Genomic DNA, 19,903 nt, shown 5'->3' on the forward strand with positions numbered 1-19,903 from the left:
AACTTTCTGAACTCAAAACAGTGACTCCCAGTCATTACTTGGTTTTCTTTCATAAAAAGGAGTAAAAAAATAACTTTAAGTAAAAAAACAAAAAAACAAAAACATCCCAAAAGCTTTTGTTTACTTCGCTTATCAACTTTTGAGCCTAGAGTGCAACTTTTGTTCTGATAGTTCTTTATGACAGTCTGGTGTGTTGTGCTGCTATCAGCAAATGTAAACTTGATCTTCTGACCCCAGTCACAAATAAGGAGTTGACTCTAGAGGTCTTACAGAGTTAGATTTTGTTTGTTTTCAACTTCAGTCCCCATGAATGCAACTCTTGGTTTAATAGAGGCAGTTTTTTTTTCTTTTTTTTAGGATATGCATTTTACCCCCTAATATCTTTAAAGAAAAATGTAAATTTAGGAAGCCCCTTGAGTTATTAATTGGGTGTCAAATCAGTCAAAGTGTTTCATTTCGAATTATTTTGTCAGAAACGAAAGAAATCAAATGACTGAATAACATTGTTCTTGGTCACAAGCCTGTATTTGAAATTAGATAAAATATTAACAACATGGTGAATGGACCATAAAAAGTCAATATTAACTAAGAAATATCTGTTTTCCTGAAGGTTGGATCCAGAATCACAGAAAATAGACCAAGAGCTGAGAAACATCTTTGAACGTCTGAAGAAAGGAACATGTGGAACAGAAAAGATAACAAAAACTTTGGAGATCCATAATGGTGAGATGACCAGTTGGTAAAACATAAACATCAAAGGTAAACTCAAAGAAAAGGTCACATAGTGGCTGTGCTGAATAACATTTACATGTAATTTTCAGTTTCTCAGCAGCGTGATGCTGCTGACTGCCTGGATCTGATTTTATGTAAGGTCAGCCCCCGTGTCTCTGAGGTGAGAATCTCACCCTTCAAATAACATTGAGAAACCAGAATGTTTCCTAACTGATATTTCTGTGTTAAAGCTTTTTGAGGGTCAGCTGACGTACACAACAAAATGCTCCAAAGGCCACGTCATCAATGAAGAGACAAATCCTTTCTGGACTCTTCCACTGTCACTCAGAGACAACCCTGATGAAACATACAGCATGGTAAGCAGCAGCCATGGCTCAGACTGCACCCCTGGTCATGCTGTTTTTGAGTTAATGAAGAGATAATTCTGTCATTGGTACAGAAAAGATGTTTATTCTAACATACACTGTGGTGTAATCTGGATACATCATCAGTGATGTTCCTGGGCTCATCAGGTGTTTCAGGTCTTTTTTCTTTTCTTTTTTTTTTTTTTGCCTGTCCCGTTTGGTTCTTTTGCTATCAGAATTATTGTCTAAAGGTGAAGAAAGATGCCCAACGGATTTACTTTACCAAATTGACCATCCCAGCCTTGCCGTAATGGTCTATTTGATTCACCTTTTATTGTTTTTTTTATTTATTTTTTATTTTCACTTGCTAAATACGGGACAGACTTGAATGAGGAAAAGAAAAGGGAGAAAGGAAAAGGGGAAAAAAACAGTGGAGAAGAGGGGCGGGGATAAAGGGCAAAAAACCAAAAACCAACTAAATAAGCAGACAGAAAAAAATACATATATCGATCACCTGGATCACCTGTTGAGAAAGAAAAAAGAAAACAAGCAGTAGAAAAGGAGAGCAATACAATAAACAACATCATGATGATCTATGTGAATATAACAGTAAATACTAAATATTAAATATTATTGTGCAGCACGTAAGATCGACAGCACACAGTGTGCTTTGAGGTAGGAGCCAAAAAGGGTGTAGTTTGTGTGTGTGAGCACCCGTGTGTACACCTGTGAGCATGAGCGCGCTTGTTTTTAAAAGGTTCCTTCATGTAATGATCTGCTAGAGGGTGTGGGGGGGCCACAGCCGCGTCCTCCAGGGCATGAAGCAGGTATGGAGGAGATCAAGACTCCAGACATCCAGAGGCCCCCAGAACACAAGAGACCAAGGAAGACCAACAGAGGGGCAGCCGCGCCACTGTCCCAGAAAGAGCTGAGGAGAGTCCCAGGTGAGGGGTCGCTCAGCAGCCGCGGAGCAGAAGCCAGGGGGGGTTGCAGTGATGTGCCCGTGAGCTCCGCCGGCAGCCAGCTGTGCCAGAGTGACCGAGCCCCAGGCCGAGAGGCCGAGGGCACCCCACCCCGAACTGGCCCGAGCGAGCCCCAGGCTCCAGGCCCCGATAAGCGGCCACCAAGGAGTGAGCCGGTGTGTACCTGGGCGCCCATCCTCGGACACAAAGAACCACCAACGCACCGATGTCTGAGGGAGTCCGCCACTGGCAGGGGAAGTGGTGGTGGGAGATAGGCCTCCATACCTTGGAGGGCCTGAGATGTCCCCAGAGAGGTGGCGTCTGATACCCAACCTAACAACCTAACACAGACATACAGGCAAACACAGATACAAACATCCATTCCCACCCTCATGCTCTCATATGGTGTTTCAGGTCTTAATATCAGACACCTTCTCCTCGGTAACCCAGCCATGGGGATCAGGCCCTGACTTGCGTCCAGGTAGCAGGCTCTACTGCATAACACCTTTCTTCAACCAGAGCTATTGGGAATCATTCACTTGACAGCTTTCCTCCTTCACAGTCTACAGATCCCCAAGAGCACTAGGACTACTCAGTGTATATACTGACTTGCAAAGCCCCCAACACGCCACCTCCATGGGTTCACTGGGTGCTTTCAACCCTTGCCTCCAGAAATTGGCTACAAAGTATTTTGTCCACTTTCTTTCCTGGGCTTCCTCCACTCAGTCCTCCTGTGGGACCATCAACTCCAGCAGCGTGACTTGCTTAGACTCCTCAGACTCCCAGGACCATGTCAGGCCTGAGTATGGGGGTTACAATGAGCACGCTTTACTAGTGTGCATGAAAGCTTTTCAGTTGTGTATGTAAAAGTGTTTTACTAGTTGGTTTCTGTAACCAACTCTTTCTTTAAGAGCTTGATTTCTGCCCCCCCCCTTCTTCTTCTTTTTTTTTTTTTTAAATTGCAACATGTGTGTTTGTGCAGGACGGAGGATTTGAAAAGATTTTCCAAACCAAGTCATACAGTGGAGACAACATGGTGTACTGTGGAGAATGTGAGAAAAAAACAGAAGCAACGAGTGTGAGTTTCTTAGTTTTTTTTATTTTAAAGCAGAGTCTGTTAGTCAAACTCTGCTGTGTGTAATCATCTCTCTTGTGGTTTTTAGAAATGTGAGATGGTGAAGTTTCCTCACATCTTGATTCTACTCCTGAAGAGATTTGACTTTGACTACTACACCATGTCAGATTTCAAGTCTGACTGCTGTGTCGCTGTGCCATCTGAAATGACAACAAACGTAAGGAGAAGTCACTCTGAAACCTGCTCTTATGTTTTTGTTTCTATAAACTTAGAACAAAACTAAGGAAATTTGTGATTGGTCAATTGTGTCTTTGTTGTAACTGGCAATTAATCTTATATCTGTTGGAAAGCCTGTTTATTTCTCCTTTAAATGCTCCCACATTTGTAAGGAAATGCGTTTGTAGGGTGAGCAGCAGTTACACCCATGAAAAACCTGCCAGATCTTCTCTGTCAATGCCAAACAGTTTACTCTGCTAATGACTCTTGCTTGGTGTTGTTTATTAGTTTGGGTGAAGGAAGGCTGAAGAAATAAGAAAGGTCCATGCTCACAGGTGCTGAGAATCTGGTACCTGGGGTACCAAAAGCTGAGATTTGTTACCAAGAAGCATTGTTAGGGCAAAGAAATAATCAGTCAAACACAGATTTCCTTACTTTTTGCGGTAATTTTATATGTTCTTATGTCTGACTGCGTGCTCTGTTGTAGGGCAAAAAGTACAAAGTGTATGGGATAGTGAATCACATGGGCAGTCTGAGAGGTGGACATTACACAGCCACTGTGCTGTTCAGGGAGGACCACACCTGGTATGACTGTGATGACTGTAATGTGACAAAGGTGACTGATTAAATAGAACTGAAACATGGGTCATATTTAAAACCTACAGAAAGTGTTACAACTGCAGGGCTCATTTTAATGTTAATCTTGGTTTTGTTGATGTGTGCAGGCTGAAGAACAGCTGTTTGCAAAAACCAAGACATACAAGTAAGTTTAATTTTGTTTAACAAGTCTGACACAGCAGACAGTTTACATCTAGAGCTGTTTGTGAGCTTTATTTACTAAACCTTCACAAAATGATTTTTTTTCCCCAGTGGTTTTGCGACCGAGTGTTTTGTGTGTTTTAGTTTTATTCTTTGATTATTGTTATTTTCTCAGCGTTTCCTGGTTTATTTTGAAAGAGTCTTGCGTGTCTCAGCTGGTTCCCTATGTACTTCCACTTCCCCTGATCACCTCCTGTGTGTATTTAAGTCCTCTGTCTTCCTTTGTTCATTGTCAGGTCATCTTTTTACCTTACATGTCTCGTCTTTGTATTCATAGTATTCATAGTCGTCATTGTTGTTTCATAGTTATCACCGTTTTCATAGTAAGTTTGAGTTTTTTCCAGTTTAGGCGTTAGTTTAGTTCTCGTCACTGTTCATGTTGTTTGCACTTGTCGTCATCAGCCCTAATAAAGGCTCATCTTTGTTTAAAGACTACAGTTCCTCTTTCAGTGTCTGCATTTGGGTCCGTTTACAAAACACACCGATGTACCCCGCCGTGACAGGCAGTTATTTTTACCACTTGTTGGGGCACTTTAATGTCTTTAATAAGCATGTATGACTGATGGATTACTGAACATTGTTGAATTTCCTTCTTGCTCTGTGTGAACTTCAAAATGATGGTTCGACAGTTCCAGGACTGCATATCTGGTCGTGTACAGAGGTAAGATCACAAAACTACTGAACATCAAGAAATCGTTTAAGAAGTTCATTCAACACTGACAAATAATTACTGTGTCTTTTGTGAAGCCTCAGAGAGAGAGCCAGAGGAATTGAAAGAACAGAAGAGGACCAGGAGAAGAGTGGGGGAAAAGGATGAACCAAAGAAAAGAAGAGTGCATGAATACATAAAGAAATCTGGAGAAGAGAACATCCACGACGATGCCCTGCAACCTGGCAAGAGTTCAGAGATAAAGAGGAATACTTTTTTGATTACTGTCATCACTGTTTTTTTGGCCTTAATTGTAATACGTGCAATGATACTCACAGCTCTAAGCAGAAACTGATGGAGAGGAAGAAAGTCACCAGAGTTTATGGTTTTGAAAATTTCAGCTTGTAACAGAACCAGTTTGGTCAAGGGAGCAATGAAAATGTTATAATTGCATTTCACAGATAACTATGGTCAATGTTATGAATGCAACTTTGTAGAAGCCATTTAAATAATTGTAAAATCAGTTGTTTGAAGTGTGGAGCTCAAAAAAGGTGCTGTGGTGATGATGATGATGATGATGTGGATGAATTTTAATCACAACGGAAGAAATTCAGGCATCAAAATTGTATTTTTCACATTGTCACTGTAAATTCTGACGCACAAAAACAGCCATGACATGCAATACCAAGATTTCATTAGCAATACATGATTAAATAATTATATAAACTGTTGTATTCTTAAAGTTTCCCCAAAATTATAAAAAAAATAATTTTCCAAATAAATAAAGGGTCCCACTCCACAGTGAGTAATAGTGACAGAACAATATCAGATATTTGTTTGATGTGCAATTTAAAGTTCACCCAGAAGGAGGCAGTGATCCAATAATGTAAATAGAATGGATATGTAATCTCTCATTGTTAATATTTAGCAATACTTTTTAAAAATATTAGAATTACTTATATATTTCTGGCTTTAATATTGCATAATAGAAACTGTAAAAGTAAGTTTATTACTTACTGTTGAAACCACAAAGACCATCAGCTGTAAGAGTGGTGTGTTGACATAGCCAATAGGCCTCACTGACAACCTTTCAATTGATATTCTGCACATTATCTTTCAGTTTCTGAATCCTGTTATAGGCAATATTAATTGGAGTGTCCTGCCTTAATTCTTTTAGAGCTCACCATCCAAGCCAACGTCCAACAGTCCAAAAGCAAAATGTAGCTGAGTGTCATGGTAGAGGCCATTTACCATTTAGAGACTGAAGCGGTCCAGAGCTGCTGCTGTCAGATGTTCTCTCAAAGTTGACATCAAATTTTTGTGAAAGGTGGCTTGTATTTTCACCTTTAGCCACCAGGTGGCTTTTCTTCATATTTACTTTGTAAATGTTTACTCTGTATATCAGGTGAGTAAATTAGAGCAATGAAAGGTGCTGCTAGTTAGAGACAGTCAGCTTTTCTAATACCATGTTGCCTGCATGTTGCAGTGTGGAATTTGTTGTGTATGTGGACTACTCAGATTTAATTTGTAAGGCAATTATACAGTTGCTGACTAATATACAAAAACTGCTTTTTAAAATGTTACCATAGTAGAATGTGTACTATTATTCTACCTACAAAATGTCTATATCGTACACATTTAATGTTATTCCTTATCACTGTCTGATCTGAAACACACCACACCATGTTTTCAGCCTCACTGTGGTGCACTAAATCCTCCTGACCTACAGTCACTGCTGCATCAAGTGCTTCTTTTCAGTCCACACTAACAACATGCACCAATCCACATATTCACTGTGAACATGTAGATTAGTGAATGTTGTAAAAAGAAACAAACAGAACAACAATTTGAGTATAGCTTCCCATTTAACTTTTTCATTTTCCCACCGAATAACTGAAACTATTCATGTTTTTAATACGATTTTACTCCCCCACCTTCCCTCTCCCTTTTAAAAGCAGCTGAGATGCAACGTGATACATGATATAGGCAACAATCATTAAAATCAGAAAGCCTAAACATGCACTGTTTACTAGAAATCTCACATATGCTCTCTAACCCTGTGTTAGTTACTATATATGTCTAAAGACATATCTTTACTAATTGTAATGTTCATTTTATAATAGATGGACAAAGTCCCAATAGATTTGGATCATTTGACTAAACTGGAAAATCACATGCCTTTCTCCAGTTTAACAATGTTGGATGAAATGGTATCAAGAGAATATCATTTTGTATTTGTGGCTGTTCCTGAGTTTTTTCATTGCAAACATTATCCTGCATCATAGATAAATCAGTTTTCTCTTTGCATTCACAGAATCCAACATTGCTGAGAAAAACGGTTAACTGAAGTGAATGGAGAGGATGCAATTCTGTTCAACTGGAAGCCAACTACAACAGATTGTTTCAGACAAAGAATGGCGTGCACAGTGCTGATCTAAGGCCAAGTGTAAGATTGTTTTGAACTGTGAAACAAGGAAAACTACTCTAAAAGATTTAAAAAAAAAAATAGCTGGAAAAATAAACAAATGACTTCAAAATAACTTTCTTGGGAATACATATTTACACACTAATTAGTCATCATTTACAATCTCTGATATTTAGTACTGAACTCTAAATAGGTTTGATAAAAGTTCTAAAATGTAAAGAAAGACCCAAAGATGACACAGTTCAGTCCCAGCAAAGAAGATGCATTTTGTCCTTTGGTGTATCATATTTCAGTCCTGAGGTGAATCTTTTGGATGGAGTTGAGTGCATCGATGATGATATCTGTCAGCCTCCGTGGACCTTCGCCACCATCTGCACCACGGACGAGGGTTTGATCCCATACTCCGACAGAGATGCAGAGTCATCGTCCAGCGGCTTTCCAGAGACAATCAGCCGGAATTCAGCCATAAGATATCCTACACACACAAGACAGGAGAGAGGAACCTCACTAAATATTTAAACATGTCACAAATAATTATATCATGTCTCTGAACACCACTGATGATTGTTATTTTTAAGTTGCACTCAGACAGCACATGACTGTGGCCACTGCTCAACTAAAACTAAACTAAGTGTGAAAATATTTAATTCAGCTGTAATAAAATAATAACTGGAAACAAAACAAAACCTGAGTGTGCTCTCACAGTTTGTGCTGCTAACTGACATACAACAACAGTAAACACGTACAAATGTGTGCATGGGACTGTGCTCATCTATTAACACAACCTGAGATGTCCACTTGAATGTGTGTTTGAAGTTGTTCTGTTTTATTACTGTGCTTCTTGATTCTTGCACCACACAAATACCTCACATGACAATAAAACAAACTGAAACTGATACTGAACATAATGTAAACCAAACTAAATCAAAAGATTTTTTAACAATAAAAATTAAGCACATTAAGGTCATTTAAAAGATGAATAAAATAAACGAGGACATTTGAATGTAGGCTTATAACAGAGTCTGCCTCATTTGCTTGTCTTACTTTTTATCAGATTTCTACATGATCACACGAGACACAGATTAAACACAGATCTGTTTTGAGTTGTTGGGCTTACCTTTCTTGGGAAACAGTTGCGCTGCTTTCATCTTCAAGTCTTTCACGGTCTTCTGCTGGTTTTTGGAGTGATTTAATTTGATAATCCCCAACTCACCTGCGGGTGAGCGAACAGACACGCTGTACTTGCACATTGTGTTTGTCTGGATTGTGTGTGAGGCTGAGGAGCTCCTTTGGGTTCTGTTAAAGTCAGATAAGGTGAGTGTATTAGTCACTGAGATGGGCTGTCTCTAAATAGTTGTTCAGCTGACAGCTCTGTCAGACAAACATGAAAACACACTTCAAGAATTTTAGGGAAGTTCCTGAGTTCTAATTTAGTTTCACTATCATCTCCACACAGAGATCACATGATTTATTTTAACACAACAAACTGTTTACACTGTCACACTCAGTGGATACTAACACTAGTATCCATACTTATCAATACTTAAACAGCATCAAACACTTTATCTTATGTACTTTATCAGTTTCCTATTCTGGTCAAAGTGTGCTTCATTGTTTGATTGCAGTACAGCAGAGCTCCAGAGGAGAAGATGGAAGTCAGCAGCAGCCCGTATTCAATAGAATATTTGTATAAAGTGAAGTAAATTAGAGGGGAAGAGAAGGAGAGAGAGAGAGCTGTATACAGACATCAAACATATGGCCTGCATTTGTATAGCGCTTTTCTAGTCCCTAAGGACCCCAAAGCGCTTCACACTACATTCAGTCATTCACCCATTCACACACACATTCACACACTGGTGATGGCAAGCTACATTGTAGCCACAGCCACCCTGGGGCGCACTGACAGAGGCGAGGCTGCCGGACACTGGCGCCACCGGGCCCTCTGACCACCACCAGTAGGCAAACATGGGGTTAGTATCTTGCCCAAGGATATTTGGCATGCAGCCAGGAGGCATACCAACTAATTAGATTGCTTTTGAAGGTTTAGGTTAAACTGAGATTTGCAAAAGTGAAAAAAGATTAAATATTTTTGTAAGCACCATATTTCTTTAGTATTTAGTGCAATGCACTGTATGCATGACATACCCCCAAAGGTTTGATCCTGGAGTCGTCCCTAGTGTAGAAAAAGTCTATAACTATAACTTTGCTAAACATAAACAAAAAACAAATAAAAGAAAACAACAACAAAAACAACTTTTCCCCTCTTTTTAAGAATATTATGTGTTATATGTGTTATACTTCAATCTTCAGGGACGGTTTCCTCCTTATCAGTGCTCACTGATAAAGGTCAAGCTCCATGTTCACGTCACTCGGAGTCATTAGTTGTTACGCTCATAACCGCGTCAGACGTTTTTTGGTTGCATCTAGAGCGAGGATGGCCTCATCCACGGGTCTGCTACACAGGTAACACTCAGCGTGGTTCACTCACTGATGTGTGTGTGTGCTACATTTACTCGTCTGTTTTCACAGGTAAAGACTCTTATGATCGGACTTTTTGTTATGTATGTGGAAACTGCGCACCGGAGAGCTCGCGCTGTTGATCGAAGATCCCGCAACACTGCAGCGCGCACGCTGTTCTGACTCCAAGCCGGATTTTGCTCTTTTACGTGAAACCGGAAGTGTTCATTCAGATCTGTTTGTTGTTGTTTCGCAGTGTGACGCTCCCAAGAGTGCCGACAAAACACGAAAAGTGTTACGACCCTCATCACCCAACGCTTAAGTTTGTCGATAAGGAGGATGATTTGGACTGTAAGTATCACGTGAGCACTTTTCACGGCGATGTCAAACAGAATTTAATGGAGCAACAGTAAAAAAGAAAACAATCAAATGCATAAACCAATGTAAGAACAGACATCAGCATTTATTTCTGTGTAACACTGATTTTTTTGCTTGTGTGTGATTCTTCTCAGTTTTGTATGAAGGCTTCAAATCTCTCAGAGCTCAGATGTCCTGTGGTCACGCTGTGACCCCGACCTCTCTCACCAACTGGTGTCGCAGGTTGTTGGACCAGGTAGGCCACTGAAGGTTGTCTTTGTTAAAATAAACAGTACGTAGCAACAAGAACGAGTGATGGGGAAAAAGAGAGAAATAAATGATGATCACTAGGATGGTGGTGTGGTGATTGGGAGTGAAAAGCTTTACAATTACAAGGAAAAACCAGGTAACTGAACCCAGGGAATGACAGCTATATATCTGGTAATTATCAATGAGACACTCAGGTCTGCTATACTTTAAACAGAGACACGGCTAAGGTCATAAAATAGTTTGACCGGTCTTTAAAACAAACCAATTGCACATATACCGTTAATCACTTCAGGGCTGTAGCTCACCAGTGAGCGAATGGATTGCCAGAAGAAGACAAGTCCAGAGAATCACCAATCCACAGGTGCACCTCACCTCTAATTAACACTCAAATTAAAGTTTAGCTCAAACCAGGGCTGTCTACACTGGCTCTCGCTACCCTTACCCACCCATGTCGCTTGTCTTGTGTTTCTACACTGCATTTCAAAATGATATTTTTCTGTTTTTCCTAAATAGTCGATTCAAATGACAGTCGGCATATTTTTCGAGTCATCGGTTGTAGAGAATTGAAAATGGTCATTTGTTGAATTTGCAGCATTAGTAGATTAATTTCACAGACATCAAAAGCTATTTCAATCAATAACATCTTAACAGGTCAAGTTACATATTAACATAGGACCTCTTATTTGATAGCAGTTTTACAATTCTTGCATCCATGGAACTTGTAAGTTTTTGGAAAGTTTCTACTTGAATGTCTTTGCAGGATGTCAGAATAGCCTCCCAGAGCTGCTGTTTGGATGTGAACTGCCTCCCACCCTCATAGTTTTTTTCTTGAGGATGCTCCAAAGGTTCTCAATAGGATTGAAGTCAGGGAAGAATGGGGACCACACCATGAGTTCCTCTCCTTTTATGCCGATAGCAGCCAATGATGCAGAGGTATTCCTTGTAGCATGAGATGGTGCATTATCTTGCATGAAATTGGTTTTGTCTCAGAAGGCACAGTTCTTCTCTTTCTACCATGGAAAGTGGTCAGTCAGAAACTCCACATCCTTTGCAGAGGTCATTTTCACACCGTCAGGGACCCTAAAGGGCCGACCAGCCCTCCCCCCATGATTCCAGCTCAAAACATGACTCCACCACGTCCTTGCTGACGTTGCAGCCCTGTTGGGACATGGTGGCCGTCCACCAACCATCCACCACTGCATCCATCTGGACCATCCAGGGTTGCACTGCACTCATCAGTGACCAAGACTGCTTGAAAATTAGTCTTCATGTAGTTCTGGCCCCACTGCAGCCGTTTCTGCTGTGAGCATTGGTTAGGGGTGGCCAAATATAAGGTTTATGCACAACAGCAAGTCTCTGGAGGATCCTACACCTTGATGTTCGCAGGGCTCCAGAGGCACCAGCAGCTTCAAATATCTGTTTGCTGCTTTGTAATGGCCTTTTAGCAGCTGCTCTCTTAATCTGATGTATTTGTCTGGCAGAAACCTTCATCATCGTGCCTTCATCTGCACAAACCCATGTGTGCTCTGACTCAGCCACAGATCTCTTAACATTATGGTGATCACGCTTAAATTTTCATGACATATCTAAGGTTTTCATTATGTGTCCAAGGCATTCAACTATTTCACGCTTTTCAGCAACAGAAAGATCATTTTTCTTTCCCATATTGCTTGAAAATGGTGGTCTGCTTAATAATGTGGAACATCCTTCTTTAGTAGTTTTTCCTTTAATTGGGCTCACCTGGCAAACTAATGATCACAGGTGTCTGAGTTTGATTTCAGTGATACAAAGAGCCCTGAGACACAATTCCATCCATGGGTTTAATTGAAAAACTTCTTATTTAATCTTTATGACACTTAAACACAATTTGCATAATAATTTGGAACGCGGTGTATGGTGTATTGACAGTCATGTGCTTTTTGTGCTGGGGTGTTTTTTCTGTTCTCAAACTGTTCTCCCATTAGGAGCTCAGTCTGAGTGGAGTGTTTTTTTTCTCCTCCTCTCACCTCATGTTATGTATTTTCATTGCTTTTCCCCCCTATCAGCCTACCTCCCTGACATGTCTTCCCAATGTGATGTTTGTGTAAAGTTTGGTCAGAGGGTTCCTTTGTAAGTGCGCATGCGCCATTAGTGTGCTGCCTGCTGTAACCTATAATTTCCTTCGGGAATAATAAAGTATTTCTGATTCTGGTTCTGATAAATAACCACGGAACATGGAAGTATATCCCACCAGCAAAGCCACCCACTGACCTCCACTTTAAGCCTTCAGCTTCTGAATAAAATAAAAAAAAGTTGTTTATAGATCCAAAACATGAAGACAATCAAACTCACCCTCATAGTAGTAACAAACTGGTCATCTGCAGCTATAAAAAGGTCCTTCCAGTGGTGTAACAAACATTAGGATATTACAAACCAAAGGCTTTTCTTTTTAATCTTATTGGTGTGGCCTTTCACAACAGTCCCAGTTTCTTATGTGGCTCCTTGGGAAAATTAATTGTCCACCTCTGGGATCAGGTTTTACCGTAGCTGCTCTGGTGATTAACTGACTTTTTAAATAATGCTCTGCTAAACAACTTTATATCCACATTGTCCACGACAAAGTTAAAGTATTTTGAGAAGTCATGTCCTTCTTTTGCACCTCAGGAGTTTTGGACTTATAAAACAGTATTTAAAGTTAGATGAGTAACCAGTGAATGTACAAGCCTATATGGAAACACTGGGACTGTAGATTCTGGCTTACTGCTCTTACTGCCTTATTTGGCTTTTTTGAGACTCCAGTGCAGCTTTTAATTACACCTGTGCTTTTATAGCTGTGACCTTTGAATGTTTTCTGTGTGAAGAGCCTTTGCACCGATGACTTTAAGACAGAATTAAGCAACAAAAATCATTACAGTGTTTCAACAAACAATGGCATATTTAGCAATGCATTTCTGACGGATGAGGAAATATTTTGATTGTGATTTGTTTCATTAGCTATTGAGCAACCTTTTTCCACAATATAGAGTTTAATATTTTAATAGTTTAAGCTTAACTGGAAAAAAAGAGGAAAAAAAAAAATTTCATCAACTTGTTTGGAACAAGTCTGATAATTCTCCCATCTCTCATTATCTCAATAAAGGGTGAAAGCAGATTTGTGTGTGGCGGGTCTGGTTGCAGTGCTGAGTGGACTTTTTCAGAGGTTTGGAAAATGGCTCTTCTGACTCCTCAAGAAACTGAGCATTTTCGAAACAAACTGGCTGTCAATGCTGCCTTGCAGACGCTTATTACCAAATCGGTAAGTATCTCATTAGAATAGTACAATGTCATGAAAATAGAAATGTATTTCTTGTAAGATTTAGTTCTTGTTAAATATTGTAACTCTCTTGTCTCCATGTAGTGTCCTGTATGCAGATCCACTGTGATGAGAGAGAATGGATCAGATTTGAATGTCCTCTGTAAAGTGTGCACAGCAGTAAAAGGACGGCCGTTTGAATTCTGCTGGCAGTGCTTGAAGGAGTGGAAGGGTCCACGGCCTCGGAAAGACCGCTGTGAAAATGATGGCTGCTGTAACCACTCACTAAAAACACTAAAAACCTGCCCAGATATCACCTTTGATTCAGTGAAGGGAGTCAACGGGTGTCCCTCTGTGCGTGCCTGTCCCACCTGTGGGTTACTGGTGGAGCACAACAAGAGGCATTGTAAATCTCTTGTTTGTCCTCGATGTAAGGTGAAGTTCTGTTTTGTGTGCCTGAAGATCTTCACTAAATGTATGAAAACAAGTGGCCCTTATGCAGCATGCTCCAGTGGTGTAGCCCCCAGACAGACATCGATACCTGTATGGAAAAAGAAATAATTAAAAAGACACAAAGCTCCCAAGTTTCACTTTTAATGCCTTTTCTGTAAATAATATACCATGATGTTTTTTTTTACATGACCTGTGGTTTTAGTCACTTGTTATAATTCTCTATTGTGTTGGAACAGTTATCAGATATAATCAATGTTGGCTTATATTGATGAGAAATTTGCTACCAAATGTGATCTTTACAGCTGTATTATGTCTGAATCATATCGACAATAAACCTGAAAAATGTTGTTCAGTCATAAATTTGAAAACAAGTTAATCATACATTCTGTGATAAATGCATTCTTTGCCTCAATATTTAGTTATTTTACATTATCCTGTCATTGTCTGTTGCATCTTTAGCATCAGCATCTTTGGCATTAGCATCTTCTAAATTGTTCTAAATTTTATACATTTAATTACAGGTTGTAAAGCTAAAATACAGATTAGACTAAATGCATTAATAAAATAAATAGCACAATAACTGACAGATAAAAATAACTAACTTATTGGAGAAGAATATTAAAAAAAGATAAAAATGAATGTAAATGCGTGGTGCAATTTGAAACACATTGAATAATTCATTGGCTACATTTTAAAATAACACTTTAAATACATTAATTATTGTAAAATTAGAATAGTCAGTTTATCTGTCTATCTTCATCGGATCTCTGGACCTGTTCACCTTCATCCACCAGGTGGCACTTTGTTTACTCTGTACATGAGGTCTGTGAATTAGAGGGGTGTTTTTAACCTTCCTGTTGTGTTCGGGTCAAAGGCTCCCACCGGAATGTATCCACACTGCACCATGAAGGCTGCATGGTGTTTAAAAGCATTTGTGTGTAACTGGAAGCACCTCCCAATTCATGTGCAGAGTACACAAAGCTCCACCTGGTGGCTGAAGGTGAACAGGTCCAGAGATCGGAGGCAGATAAACTTTGATTATCCTAATTTTACAATAATTAATGTATTCAAAGTGTTTTTTTAATGTAGGGAATGAATTATTCAGTGTGTTTCAAAGTGCACCACGCTTTCATTCATTTTTATCTTTCTTTCTTTATATTCTTCTGTAACAAGTTAGTTATTTTTATCTGTCAGTTGTCAGAGGGTTTGATCCTATATTCAGACAGAAATGCAGATTAATCGTCCAGCGGCTTCCCCACGACAATCAGCTGGACTTCAGCCAGAAGATCTCCTACACACACAACACGGGAGAGAGACGAACCTCACTAAATATATAAACGTGTCACAAATAATTATATCATGTTCCCCAACCACCACTGAAGATTATGTTTAAGATGCACATGACTTTGGTCACTGCTTAAAACTAAGTGTGAAAAACATTTATTTCATCTGCTTCATAAACCAGCAGCCCACAACAAAGGCTTTATAAGACAAACAAACCAAAACATGCTCCAGGACCGTCAGGGAAGTTCCTAATTTAATTTAATTTACTTTCACTATCACTTTCTTACAAGAAAACACTGACTCCTCCGACCTTTGAGTTAGCAGTTGCTCAGTTCGCCACTGCGCCCAACCTCTTTAGGCTGTATCCAGAGCCTCCGGCAGAAAGATCGACGTTGGCGGCATTCACGGGTCCAGAGGTAACACAGCGTCGTTCAGTCAGTGATGTATGTTGCACTTGGTCGGATATGCAATGGTGTGTGTTCACTGGTAACGACTCCTATGATCGCACTTTTTGTTATTGTTGGAAACACTGGAGAGTTCACTCTCTCCGTCTGACACACACACACACACACACACACACACACACACACACACACACACACACCACTAAAGTGCACATTCTGGTTTGTTTATCATTTCGCAGACTGATGGCCTCAAATATGACAACGAAACAGGAGAAGTGTTATGATCCGAATGACCCAACACTTAAGTTTGTTGATAGAGAGGATGATTTGGATTGTAAGTAACACTTGGGCACTTTTCAAACTGGTGTCAGTGACGTTAAATTATATTTTAGAAATAATAAAATCAAATCATTTTAAGCCTTTGTATTGACATTGTGCAATGTAAAAATAAAACGGACATTAGCGTTTATTCCTGAGTAACACATTTTCTTTTAAATGGTGTGTTTGCTTGTTCTCAGTCTTGTGTGAAGGCTTCAAATCTCTCAGAGCTCAGATGTCCTGTGGTCACGCTGTGACCCCGACCTCTCTCACCAACTGGTGTCGCAGGTTGTTGGACCAGGTAGGCCACTGAAGGTTGTCTTTGTTAAAATAAATACATTTTTTAAAAAACTGCATAAATAAAAATATACCTAAATAAATAAGAAACAGAAGGAATCAGGCATCGTGGCAGTATCCTGATTTTGGGATAAACCAGATAATAAATGAATAATTTGGGCCTTAAAGTTAATGGTTTTAATGCTACCACCCACAACTATTTTAAGCACACGTTTGTGATAAACACACATGTGAATAAATGCAGAAAACATATTAATTCACTTAAATAAAGAGATCCAAAGCGCATTTAAATAAATACCATTTTACTGGGATGATTATTGTCATATAGGTGAGAAAGAGAGCGAGAAAGACTGTTGGGTGAGCGACACTAACTGAAGCCAACAGAGGGAGTGGCGCACTTAACTTATCTCGATAGAAACCACCTCTGCTTTCAAGGAACAAATAAAATGGGACAGAAATGTTCAGCTCTGATTTCTGTCTGCGTTGTTGTCGCTTGTAGCATTTATGTAATGTAACTCTTGCTTTAGTTAAGTGAAAGTTTCATAAATGGGAGTTTCTCAATATGTAACGCAAATGCTGCAGACGCATGACTCATCAGTGTGTACACAACATTTCAGTATATAATCATCTGAGATGATTTAGATAAAGAAATGTTTGGTCACTGCTGAACAGCTGCTCTTCCACACTTACTGTTTTCAAAGAACAGTTTAGTAAGCAGAACAGGACTATGATCTACATCTTTTGGTCTTTTCAATCCTCCACCCATGCTCCATACATTTTTAATATGTACACATACTGATTAACACTGATGTGCTGTTGAATCAGCAACTGCGATACACAGCAAAAAATTACATAGAGCCTCATGGGCACGTTCTGGGTTTGAACCTGTGCTTTGCTACACAACATTACATCCACAATGTCCACAGCAATATGAAAGTTTCTTTGAGAAATCTCTTTACTCTTTTGCATGTCACAAGTTTTTGGGAAAAACTACTTAAAACTAGACGATGAATGCCAGGTAAAAAAAAAATGTCCTGGCAGTTTTCTGTTTTTATACAGACATTCACAGACTTTCCTGTTTATATTACTATTACAACATTTGTGTTCATTAGAACAGGACGGATGGATGACCACAGCCCTCTTAGCGCAGGGCTGACAGGACTTTTCTCTCATATATTAAAAAGGAAATTCCCAGATTAAAACATTAAAATAAACATATATTAAGACATAGTGTTATAACATAGGTGTTTCACAGACAGGTGGTCAAAATGCAAAAACAAGTTTCTAATATTCTAAATGAATCAAATGTTTGGCCTCAAAGAATACGTCTGTCTCTGTATTATGTCCAGTATTACAGTGCTACACCAGGCTCTGACACCAAAGAACTCTTCATCTGCATTTGTGACACATCAGCGGTATCTGTCAGAACATTATTTAAAGTGCTGGGTTGGGACAAACTTACAGATAAAACTGCATTTACTGTATTTGTTTTGCCTGCTCTTGCTTTTCAAAAACAATGAGGAGCAAAGTACAATTAGTAGTGCTTGTCTTGATGAAGACTTAATCTGTTTAAACTGTAAACAGCAGCTAAGTGAATAAGGACCTGTATCCACAACTCCTCAACAGTAACAACACTTAAAGTTAATAGTTCAAAAATCATCCTCGCTGCACACCTTTTTCTCCGCTGTGCTCAAGAGGGTCTTAACTGTTTTGTTCCTCCTGGTCTGGATTTCTTCAGAGGAAAAAAGGGAAACAATTCAATTTAGAGTAATTTTATTTATGCAACGCCAAATCACAACAACAGTCAACTCAAGGCCTTTTATATTATAAGGTAGACCCTAAAATCATATATACACAGAATAGCGCAACGATCATATGACCCCCTATGAGCAAGTAGTTTGGCGACAGTGGGAAGCAAAAACTCCCTTTTAACAAGAAGAAACCTCCGGCAGAACCAGGCTCAGGGAGCAGTGGACATCTGCCACGATCAGCCGGGGTGAGAGAAGGAAGACAGGATAAAAGACATGCTGTGAAAGAGAGACGGAGGTTAATAACAAGTAATGATTCAATGCAGAGAGGTCTGTTAACACATAGTGAATGAGAAAGGTAAATGAAGAAGAATACTCAATGCATCATGGGAACACCTATTGCAGCATAACTAAGGGAGGATTCAGGGTCACCTGGTCCAGCCCTAACTATATGCTTTAGCAAAAAGGAAAGTTTTAAGCCTAATCTTAAAAGTAGAGATAGTGTCTGTCTCCTGAATCCAAACTGGAAGCTGGTTCCACAGAAGAGGGGCCTGAAAACTGAAGGCTCTCCCTCCCATTCTACTTTTAAATACTCTAGGAACAACAAGTAGGCCTGCAGAGCGAGAGCGAAGTGCTCTAATAGGGTGATATGGTACTACAAGGTCATTAAGATAAGATGGGGCCTGATTATTTAAGACCTTGAGGAGCAGGATTTTTGAAAATAGGAGAAATATGCTCTCTCTCTCTAGTCCCTGTCAGTACTCTTGCTGCAGCATTTTGGATTAACTGAAGGCTTTTCAGTTAGTTTTTAGGGCATCCTGATAATAATGAATTGCAGTAGTCCAGACCAGAAGTAATAAATGTATGAACTAGTTTTTCAGCGTCACTCTGAGACAGGATATTTCTAATTTTAGAGATGTTGTGCAAATGGAAGAAAGCAGTCTTACATATTTGTTTAATATGTGCGTTGATAAAAAATGACTGGTACTGAAGGCTGAGGTAATGCCATCCAGAGTAAGAATCAGGTTAGATAACATATTTCTAAGATATTTAGGCTGAGTACAATAACTTCAGCTTTATCTGAATTTATAAAACTCAAAATTAGAGGCATGCAAGTCTTTATGTCTTTAAGACATGCCTGCAGTTTATCAAATTGGTTTGTGTTATCTGGCCTCATGATAGATAAAGTTGCTCTGTATAGCAGTGAAAATGTATACTATGCCTTCTGATAATACTGCGTAAGGGAAGCATGTATAATGTAAACAGAATTGGTCCTAGCACTGAACCCTGCGGAACTCCATAATAACTTGCTGTAGGTATTACAGGTACTGCAGTGCAGTACCTGTAATACTGCAGGTATTACAGGCATGCTCTAATAATTCTAATAGAATACTATCATCAGCAATATTGAATGCTGCACTGAGGTCTAGCAGGAAGAGAACAGAGATGAGTTCACTGTCAGAGGCCATAAGAAGATCATTTGTAACCTTCACTAAAGCTGTTTCTGTGCTGTGATCAGCTCTGAAACCTGACTGAAACTCTTCAAATAAACCATTCCTCTGCAGATGATCTGTTAGCTGTTTGACAACTACTACTATTTTTTAGCTAAGACAGCTGGGCCAATAGATGACTTTTTAAGTAACGGTTTACAGGGAGTGCAGAATTATTAGGCAAGTTGTATTTTTGAGGAATAATGTTATTATTGAACAACAACCATGTTCTAAATGAACCCAAAAAACTCATTAATATCAAAGCTGAATGTTTTTGGAAGTAGTTTTTAGTTTGTTTTTAGTTTTAGCTATTTTAGGGGGATATCTGTGTG

General features: G+C 39.4%; 2 protein-coding genes across 2 annotated transcripts in view; both read left to right on the forward strand.

Annotated features, from left to right (window-relative positions):
* The first annotated feature begins 9,604 nt into the window (after positions 1-9,604).
* On the forward strand, positions 9,605-14,167 carry LOC102214536 (probable E3 ubiquitin-protein ligase ARI7). The gene is made up of 5 exons (XM_005744946.1): positions 9,605-9,685; positions 9,936-10,030; positions 10,192-10,292; positions 13,425-13,580; positions 13,683-14,167. The coding sequence occupies exons 1-5, from the start codon at positions 9,657-9,659 to the stop codon at positions 14,136-14,138; spliced, it is 837 nt and encodes a 278-aa protein (XP_005745003.1). The 5' UTR covers positions 9,605-9,656; the 3' UTR covers positions 14,139-14,167.
* Positions 14,168-15,663: 1,496 nt separating this feature from the next.
* The window catches only part of LOC102215678 (uncharacterized), a 6,720-nt gene continuing 2,480 nt past the window's right edge, over positions 15,664-19,903 (forward strand). The window contains exons 1-3 of the mRNA XM_005744950.1: positions 15,664-15,730; positions 15,958-16,052; positions 16,237-16,337. Coding sequence (XP_005745007.1) covers positions 15,962-16,052; positions 16,237-16,337 — 192 coding nt within the window. The 5' untranslated portion in view covers positions 15,664-15,730; positions 15,958-15,961. The remainder of the gene's footprint in view (positions 15,731-15,957; positions 16,053-16,236; positions 16,338-19,903) is intronic.

This window comes from Pundamilia nyererei, unplaced genomic scaffold (genome assembly GCF_000239375.1).
Source record: "Pundamilia nyererei isolate P.nyererei 1_Seehausen unplaced genomic scaffold, PunNye1.0 scaffold00151, whole genome shotgun sequence".
NCBI classification, from domain to species: domain Eukaryota; kingdom Metazoa; phylum Chordata; class Actinopteri; order Cichliformes; family Cichlidae; genus Pundamilia; species Pundamilia nyererei.